Below are 10,340 nucleotides of genomic sequence, written 5' to 3'. Positions count from 1 at the left end.
AGCCACCTGATATTTGACAAAGGGGCCAAGAACATCAACTGGAGGAAAGACAGCATGTTCGGCAAATGGTGCGAGCAAAACTGGATCTCCACTTACAGAAGAATGAAAATTAACCCCTATCTTTCACCCTGCACAAAAGTCAATTCCAAGTGGCTCAAAGACCTCAATGTAAAGCCTGAAACTCTGAAACTCTTAGAAGAAAACATTGGGAAAAACCTACAAGATATAGGTGTAGGAAAGGACTTTCTAAACCGGACACCAATAGCCCAGGAAACAAGGGCAAGATTTAAAAAGTGGGACCTCATTAAACTAAAAAGCTTCTGTACATCAAAGGAGACAACCAAGGAAACGAACTGAAAACCCACAGAATGGGAGAAAATCTTCACCAGCAACACATCTGACAGAGGTTTAACATCCAGAATATATAACGAACTCAAAAAATAATCAAGAAAGGAAGTAATCCAATTAAAAGACGTGCTAAGGAGCTGAACAGAGTTCTCAAAAAGAAGAAATAAAGATGGCTAAAAAGCATCTTAAAAGGTGTTCAACATCACTAGTAATTAGTGAAATGCAAACTAAAACCACTTTAAGATTTCATCTTACCACAGTCGAACCGGCTAAGATCAAGAGAACAAATGATACCAAATGTTGGAGAGGATGTGGGGAAAGGGGAACACTCATCCACTGCTGGTGGGACTGCAAACTTGTATAACCTCTATGGAAAGCAGTATGGAGAATTCTTAAAAAACTACAAATGAACCTAACATCTGACCCACTTATACCACTCCTTGGCATACACCCAAAGAACTCATTCTATTGCAGAGACACTTGTACATCCATGTTTGTTGCTGCTCTTTTCATAAGAGCTAAGAGATGGAAGCAACCTAAATATCCCTCAACTGTCGAGTGGATAATGAAAATGTGGTTCATTTACATGATGGAGTTTTACTCAGCAGTAAAGAAAGATGAAATCATGAAAATTTCAGGTAAATGAATGGAACTAGAAACTGTTATACTAAGTGAAGTAACACACTCAGAAAAACAAAAAACAAAAAAACGACGTATGTTCTCCCTCATATGTGGATCCTAGCACCAAATCCTGATAAGTGAATCTGTATCCAGACATAACTACAGGAACCAGGATAATAAAAAGGAACCAGAGAGGTAAAGGAAAAGAAAGAATCTGAAAGAGAAGAACAGTAGGAAACAGGCCTTAATAAGGGAGATATGGATAAAAATGGGGTTATTTTAAGGGGAGGGGGGAGGGAAGGTTATACAAGGAAACTTGGGGATAAAGGGAAAGAAGGAGCTCGAGAGGTGGGACCATAGGAGAAGGGCATTATTAAAGGAGAAATGGGAAAAAATGGAGGTACCTTAAATGGGGAAACCATGGTGGAGGGGTGAGACAATGTGAGAGATAAATAATGCCTACCTAGTTTTAAAAAACCAGAGGGAACCATATTAGTCCAACAATCTACTGACAAATTATACATACAGCTAGCTCAAGGATTATAATATACGTCTAGGCAAGGTTTATCTGAGAACGGTTGGTCTTTGCCCAAGATTTATCTACATGGAATACAGTAATTAACAGTAACAGGCTGGTGGAACTAACCTTCTTGGATGTTTAACAGATATACTTTGAGGCCTATACTAATTTGGTCAGAGGGACATAAAAGACAGTTTTTGTTCCTTGTCCTCCTAGGTCAAGTAGTTCCAGGGGACTATGAACATCTCCCAAAATGTCCTGTAATTATGGTGGGTCACCTGTGCTCTTGATCAAGGAGGCTGAGGAGACCCCACCAGATGGACTTGAACCCGTGTCCGGTCTACAAAGAGGAGGATTAACAGTGAGGAAACATTTCCTCGATGCTTCCAAGAGAAGCCAACCATGGTCAAGCAGGACCTTTGACATCTTCATATAGGCGGAACTGGTAAAAGAAAGGAGCCAGGGGCTCCTCCCAAGCCCATATGACCCCTGAGGAACAGATCCTTACTCGGCCTTAAGAGTAAAAATAAATTGGTTTATCTGGGCCAACTGTAGGGTCTTAAACACCCCAAAGTAAAGTATAACTAAAGATTAACGTAGTCAATATAATTTTTTAAAGAGTCCTTATGTATAGCTAAAGGCTACATATCAGAAACAGTGCCAGACAGGAGATACTTTCCTTTGAGTTGTTGGCCAGGGAGGCCCAAGAGACTCTCAGACAGTAACCCAACATAGAACTGGGAAAATGAACAGCAGACTCCAATCTTATCTAAAGGAATATTGACAACTGATTGCTGCTATGTGAGGAACATATAATCCTCCTCAAAGAAGGATCTCTAGATAGACTGACTAGAGTCAGCAGATGGACAAGCACTGGGGAGCAGCTGGGGGTGTTGACAACACAGTGGACAGTAACAGGGATGATAGAGCATATGGGCTCCAGTTGGGTGGGGCACTGGGGAGCAGCTGCGGGTGTTGACAACACAGTGGACAGTAACAGGGATGATAGAGTATATGGGCTCCAGTTGGGTTGGGGGGAGGCTATGGGAGGGTGCCATTTGGGAAGTGGGTATATAGACGATTAAGATTGTTTGGGATGTTCTGTATGATACACACACACACACACACACACACACACACAAAATCAAGAAATAAAAAGTTATATTTGAGGAGGAAGCATTAAAAATTTACTTCACATTAAATAGTAGAGATGATAAATATTAGCACTGCAATCTACCTGATGACTTTATATCCATACTCAGGTGCCAAGGATCTAAGTGTAAATGACTGTGGCTAGTAATAATCAGATATATAGAGATTAGAGATGCATGTGCAAACATCTAAGTGTTAGTAGCATTAAAAATGAGTCCTTTTGTAGGAAACAGGGTACTTTAAAATAAAATGGAGATCTTTTTTAAAGGTTAAAAACTCATTCAATTTTATGTCTTACAGGGTTTATACTGAGTTCAATACTGTATAACTATTAATTCAACTGTGAACCTAAAAATTTACAGCCACTTTTGAAAGAGATGTATCTTTTTTTTTTTTTAATTTTTATTTTATGTGAATGAGTGTACTGCCTGCACGTAGGTAAGTGCATCTGGGTCGTGCAATGCCCACGGAGGACAGAAAAGGCTCTCACTTCCCCTGGAACTGGAGTTACGGACAGTTGTTAGCTGCAATGTAGGTGCTGGGATTCGAACCTTGGTCTTCTGCAAGAACAGTCAGTGTTCTTATCTGCTGAGCCATCTCTCCAGCCCCTAAAGAGATGTATCTTTGTTCTGGAAATTGTTATTGAATATGTTAAACTGTAATGAAATATAAAAAATACTCACTGAAGAAGACAGCTTCTTTAACAAATAGGACTAGGGAAAACTGCATACTGCCGTGAAGGAGAAAACTAGATCCTTATGTCTAACTTTGTACAAAAATGAAATCCAAATGGTTCAAGGGCGTTTAATATAAGACCTGAAACTCTGAACATGCTAGAGGAAAAATGGACATTTTAAAATACAGGCATAGGTAAGAACTTTTTTGTTTGTTTGTTTGAAACAGGATTCCGGTTGCTTAGGAATTAAGACTAATTATTGACAAATACGACCCCATGAAATTAAAAAACTTCTATAAAGCATAGGAAATTGTTAACCAATTAAAAAAGCAGCCTAGAAAATGGGAGAAAATCTTTGCCAGCTATACATCTGATAGAAGATTAATATCTAGAATAAGCAAAGAACTAAAAAAACTAAACAAGAAAACAACCCAATTGAAAAAAAATAGGCTGAATAGAGAATTCTCAAAGTGAAAATGTCCAATAAATATTTTTAAAAATGTTCAACATCCTTAGCCACTGGGAATATGCAAATTAAAATTATTCTAAGAGTCTATCTCACCCCTGCCAGAAGGGCTATCCTAAGAAACAATGACAACAAATGCTGGTGATGATGTGGGGGAAGGGGAAACCTGACTCATTCATTGCTGGTAGGCGTACAGATTGGTGCAGCCATTATGGAAATCAGTGTGGAGATTGCTCAATAAGCTAAAAACAGACCTTCCATATGATCCTGCTGTACCACTGGTGGGCATATAATGAAACACCTCTATATCCTACTGTAGAGACAGCTGCCCATCCATGTTTACTGCTTCTCTATTTACAATAGCAAGGAATAGCAACAGGGATAATAAAATGTGGTCCATATACACAATGCAGTATTATTCAGTCATAAAGAAAAATGAAATCATGAGATGTGCAGTAAAATACATGGAATAGAAAATATTAGCTGCAGTAGCCCAGGCTCAGAAAGACAAACATGCATGTTCTCAGACGTGGATCTTCACTTTTAACTTTTTATATATCTACGTGGGAGTAAGAGAAAGAGTCAGGAAACTAAAAAAGGGGGAAAGGGAAGGGAAAAATTTACTTTCAACAGAAAGTAATTAAACAGTGACTATTATCTACGCCTTATTTAATATCCTAGGAAACTGTCTTCGATTGGACTGGCATCAGCCCATTTATGCAAACCTTAAATTCCTGATCAGTTCTCTTAGAAGTCCTGTTTAAATCTTGGGGGGTGCATTTCCTCCCTCTTCTGAGCAGCAAGGCCCGGAACATACTGCAGTGTTCTGGCTCTGCGCTTGTGCACGCTTAACTATTTCTGTTGAGTTCCATTTTAATTTTGATGCCTTTTGGCTTTCAATAAGTCTTGTTGTGTAAATTTAAATCTAATGAAAGCTAAAAAGAAGAAATTTATAGATCTAACATGAAATTTATAGGAAAAATTTAATTTTAACTGGTATGGAGAAATCAGCTGCAAGTTTATAAATGTTTTAATGAGCTCTGCTCTTTCAGACAGCTGCAAGCACATGAAAGTACTGAATATATGCTCTTACTACCCTGATTGAAATAAAAATTCGAACAAGATTTTGCTTGTGAAACAGCAAAACAAAGCAAAAATGAACAAAACTAACAAGCACCATGAAAATCTAGGCTGGAGCAGGCTCTGGGCAGCCCCTTCCACACCCAGCTCTGCTGGAAGGAAAAACTAAGGTCAACAGCAGGAGACTATTTTCCTCTGGGCAAAGGGCATCATGATTAATTGCATAGCTAATTTTCAACATACAATAAACTGCTTCTTAATTCCAGTACTATTAGCTCCTGTGTCCCAGGAAAGGGTGAGTCTAGCACAGATTTACCTTCTTAAGAGGTTATATATATTTAAACTGACACTTAGCAGTGGGTAGGAGAAACTCACGCAGGCATGTAAGTGCTCACCCCCCACTGAAGAGTGGAGAGCAGATCTAAGACAGGCAATGGAGAAAGCTTTACATGGTGAAAAGCGGTAGAGAAGGGAGAAGAGAAAAAGTAAAGAGGTGAATGTGGAGGATGGAAAGCCATTACTAATCACCTGGTAACCATGGTATCTAAACAACACCTTGACCTCTGTCCTTCATATCCAACAAACAGAGTGATAACAGACCTAGGGGGAGTGAACTTTAAGAGGGACCCAGGACAAAACACAAACAGGAGCAAAATGAAGATTATATTTGATCCATTCATCCTTTTTTGTTTTTCGTCTCCTTATGTATTCCAGCCTGCCCTCAAACACAAAGTCCTCCTCTGCCCCACAAGTCCTGGGATTACAGGTAGTATGCCACCTTGCCATACTATCACCATTGTTTTCTGTGGCTTTACCCGAACTCAACCACATTATCGATCACGTGACCGCATACTTATTTTGGAAACCACTGAAAGGTTAGATGATGAAGGACAATCCTAGCAAGCTTTCTTTCTCTTGGAAAAGACACCACAGATTTTGTTCAATACATAAGTAACTATTAACTGGGTGTCATATGGTCAGTAAGATGATAGGAACTATGGAGGTCATTTCATGGTTCCTACTGTTTCCAAAAAGAAGAGTGCACATTTTGGTATTCTGACAAGAGTTCTCAAAAATGAACTAAATTTTTCTTGACCTTTAAAGAACAGACTCAAACTCAAACATTCTGTAATATCAACATAAGGAAGAGTTCAGGGAAGAACCGATGAGATACTGCAGAATGGAGAAAAATTTTTAATTTTTCTAGCTTGTTTTAGCTCAGCTTGGTTTCGTTATTTTTTTGGAATACAGTTCCAGAGCTGAATATCACATATAATCCCGTCTAAATATTTATTAGCATACCCAAACAAATACTTGAGGATTAACAACTGTTTTTGTTTTCCCCTATGGTACTAATTGAGAACTAATTATATAGAATGATTTTCTGGATATACATAGGATTTATTTTTATTTCTGTATGTCTCTATGTGTACAGGTCTGTCATTATATTTTAAAACATTTAACTCATAGTCCTTTTGCACCTCTATGGGGCAAATTAAAGCAATCAGTAGGCAAATTTCTTTTGATTCTGTATTATTTCAGTTGTAGCTATCTTGATTGTTTCCATTTTAGTAAGCAAAGTGCTTAAAGTAAAAATTTAAGAGAGTAGCGTCATTTTATAATAACATGAAGCATTCAATTATGTTCTTTTAGGGGCTTTGAAAGATGGCTCAGCAGTTGAGTGCGTACTTCTTTTTCAGAAGACCTGAGTTCGATTCCCATCACCTGTACCAGGTGGCTCACAACCACCTATAACTCCAGCTCTAAGGGATCCAACACTTCTTCTACTCTGTGGACACATGCACATGTGTCTCTCACACACACATATATGCTAATTAAAACTAAAATAAATCTGTAAAAATTCAATTATGCTCTTTTAGAATAAACAATGTTTAGTTGTTTAAACTGTAGACTAATGAATGCAATGAACAGTCAACAGTGACCAAATCTTTTTGGTTTAGTTACATTAAAGTTAAAACATTTATTCCCATTTGTTTTATTTTTTTTCTTAAAGTCTTTTTTTTGAGACAGGGTCTTCCTGTAGCCCCAGCTGGCCTGGAGTCCACTATGTAGACCAAGCTGGCCTCAATCTTATGGTGATCAGTCTGCCTCCCAAATGCTGGGATTATAAAGGCGTGTGCCACCACGCCCAGTTAAAACATTTATTCCTTAAAGCTAGTTTTCTAATACATTAATTATAAACACTTAATAACAAAAGACTCTTAAAGCACTTCACTATGATATAGAATCTACTTGTTAAATTAATCTAATTAAAATCATACTGCTCTAATGTCTTCTCTAGTCCAGTGTTAAAAGACTATCAACATCAAATCAACACATTATTTTTTTTGCTATTGAGTACTTTTTATTACCATTTTTTAATCTGATAATGTGGATCAATTCTATGGTTCTTCTAAAAATCAATTCCTTTTCTGGAATCTACTTAAATAAAAACGCCGCACAATTATACATATAGTATTTGTTAATCTATTATTAATTTCTTTTCATAATGCACATTTGATTTTATATTTTTGATGACTAGATTATTAATTTTTAAAGATTAAAAAGATTTATTATTGGGGGAGGCATGAGTCCATGGCACATGTGCGGAGGTCAGAGACCGACTTTGTGGAGTTAGTTCTCTTCTTCCAACTATGGATTCTGGGGATCAAACTCAGGTTGCCAGCCTTGAGCAACAAGGGCTTCAGCCACTGAGCAAACTCACTGGCCCTTCTGAGTTTGCTAATTTCATAGCAATTTTAAAATTCTGTAATTCAGAAATCCTTTTGAAAAACAGAAGCTAGGAACTAGGGAAGTAGTTCAGTAGTGGAGTATTTCCTGACATATGTTGGCCCTCAGTTCGAAACTCAACATTACAAAAAACACAACAAAAGAAAAAACTAGTCCTTTAAGACTTTTAATAACTTTGAAAAAGATTTTGTTTTCATTTCTTAGGACAAAACATTAAAAATAATCATCCAAGGGGCTGGAGAGATGGCTCAGTGGTTAAGAACACTGGTTGTTCTTGCAGAAGACCTGGGTTCAAATGCCAGCACCCACATGGCAGCTAACAACTGTCCATAACTCCAGTCCCAGGGGATCCGACAGCCTCTTCTGACCTCTGCAGGCATTGCATGACATATACATGCAGGCAATACACGCATATACATAAAATAAAAATAATAATTTTTAAAAAAATGGTTCATGATATAATCTTATTTATAAATGTAAGATGACATTAATATAGGCAGAAAACTTCAGCAAGCGCACATAAATGTTCTTCACTAAGAACTACACTGCCATGGTGTCTCGTACCTGGCAGTCATCCACCTTCGTCCTCATCACCCCTTTCATATATTCTTTGTCCATGGTGGGAGAAACACCGAAACTGTTTCCCATGCACAGGATTTCTGCTTTCCCATCTGGGTAAGTCACTTCCACAGAACCATTGAGAATCACTGACCAGGAATCCAGCTAGGGGGTGGGTGGGGAGAGACAAAGTAGAATAAATACTACTGCAATCAGCCGGCTGTGAAGGTCCCCAAAGTAACCTATATTCTATTTTAAAGATGGACTAAGTAACTTGAAAGGTGAAGCCATTCAACAAGTTCAACAGGTAAGCAATGAAATGGAGTCACACACTGGCATATTTTCTAGGCCTAGCACAGAGTACAATTTTTGTACTGATCAAAGGCAGTTTGTTTATGATGGAAATGGCAAAAATTGAAAAGCTACCACATGAAAACATTTTGGGGATGACTGTGTAGCTTAGAGGAATAGCACTTGCCTCTAGTGTGAGAGGCCCCAGCACCCAAACGAAAACAAGAGCTCAAGCAATACGGTTGGAAATGCTGTACACAGTGAAAAATAAAACAATGGGTTTGGAAGACCAGGACAAAACGATAATTCATTTTCTATCTACTGAATTTATTACTGCTGGGTTTTAAGAGGGGAAACATAAAAACAAGGTTTTATCTGGGTGTTGTACTGCAAGATTCTCAAATTTTCTAAGTGGTAAAAATAGCCACTGACCTCTTCACCGTCGTTCAGCACAATGGTCCCGGCTCTCTCCACCACAGCAAACACCATCACAGCACAGAGCTCCCGTCTCACTGACATTGTCATGTTGGCAAAGGCAGGCAGCTGGTGCATAAATTCTAAGAGTTGTTCTGAAAAGCAAAGATATACCTTGTCAAAACTATAATTTTTATTAGAAACAAGTCTTAGAAAGAATGTTCTAGGGTTCTTTCTTTGTGAAAGCAATTCAATACTGCCTTCTGAAAAACTCATTTTAGTTTTCTTATAAATACACAAAGATTTCTGTCATTGTGGAAATAGTAGCATTTCCTTGATTGAGAAGCAACAGCTCGTTGGGCTTGGTGGCATTTGCCTTTAAATCTCAGCACTCAGGAGGCAAAGGCAGGCAGCTCTCTGTGAGTCTGAGGCCAGCCTGGTCTACACAGTGAGTTCCAGGACAGCCAAGGGTACAGAGTAAGACCCTGTCTCAAACAGTCAAAATGTCCTTGGGCTTCTTTGCAGCCTGGTCTGTATCGAAGTCTAGAAACACCAAAAGTATTTAAGAGCTCTTGTCTAATCCCTAAACTTTAAAGGTTACGTCTTCAGAGGGGGTAAAATATTAGAGCATCAGATAGCCCCATAAGTTCGCAGGAAACCTAGGTTTACTCTTTCATGCCCCTGAAACCACCTGACAGGCATGCACCTTCAACCTTACTAAGTACATGACTACAGAACAGCTAAAACGGGACTCTCACCATGGAGATATGTGCGTACTAGTCCATGTTCTCCCCCAGGCTTATCTCTATAACAGAGAGAATGGGCAAAAACACTTTGCCTTAACCCAGGTCTCTCAAGGGCTACTGCCATCATTGTGAAAACGGGCATTGCAGGTTCTGATGCCTTGGCTGCTGCCACCCTAGCCATGGGTAATAAAAATTTTAGACCTCTAAGCTCTCAGATAGACAGAGACATCAGATGTCTACAGGACTCCATCAGCAGTTGGAGAGACAGGTTAACTCCCTATCTAAAATGGTGCTACAGAGCAGAAGGGGGACAGAACTACTGTTCCTAAAAGAAGATGGCTCATACATGGCCTGACGTGAAGTTTGCTGTTTTTATGCCAATAATTCAGGTGTAATTGAGTTTTACTGGGCCTCTGGTAATATTCCTCCTAGCCTTTATGGTGGGCCCATCACTCCTAAATTGCCTAACCAGATAGATCAAGAGATGCCCAAATGCCATCAAAATTAGGGTTTTACCAAGGTTCTACCAGGGAGGTAAAGGAAAAAAAAGAACCTGACAGAGTAGAACAGTAGGAAACAGGCCTTAATAAGGGAGATATGGATAAAAATTGGGTTAGTTTAAGGGAGTGGGGAGGGAAGGGTATACAAGGAACCTAGGGGATAAAGGGAAAGAAGGAGCTCAAGAGAGGTAGGACCATAGGAGAAGGGTATTAAGGG

At 38.8% G+C, this 10,340-nt stretch overlaps 1 protein-coding gene across 11 annotated transcripts in view; it reads right to left on the bottom strand.

Moving 5' to 3' along the window:
* Rapgef2 (Rap guanine nucleotide exchange factor 2) overlaps positions 1-10,340 on the bottom strand; it is a 299,442-nt gene that overhangs the window by 52,726 nt on the left and 236,376 nt on the right. For all 11 annotated transcript variants that reach the window (XM_017803518.2, XM_029556717.1, XM_008854327.3 and 8 more), the window contains 2 exons: positions 8,896-9,032; positions 8,179-8,337 (listed from right to left, as the gene is read on the bottom strand). In XM_017803518.2, the coding sequence (XP_017659007.1) occupies positions 8,179-8,337; positions 8,896-9,032 (296 nt within the window). The remainder of the gene's footprint in view (positions 1-8,178; positions 8,338-8,895; positions 9,033-10,340) is intronic.

Source organism: Nannospalax galili, unplaced genomic scaffold, assembly GCF_000622305.1.
Source record: "Nannospalax galili isolate Female #2095 unplaced genomic scaffold, S.galili_v1.0 scaffold305, whole genome shotgun sequence".
NCBI lineage: Eukaryota > Metazoa > Chordata > Mammalia > Rodentia > Spalacidae > Nannospalax > Nannospalax galili.
Note: the sequence above shows the minus strand (reverse complement) of the source record. Positions and strands in the feature narration are given on the sequence as shown.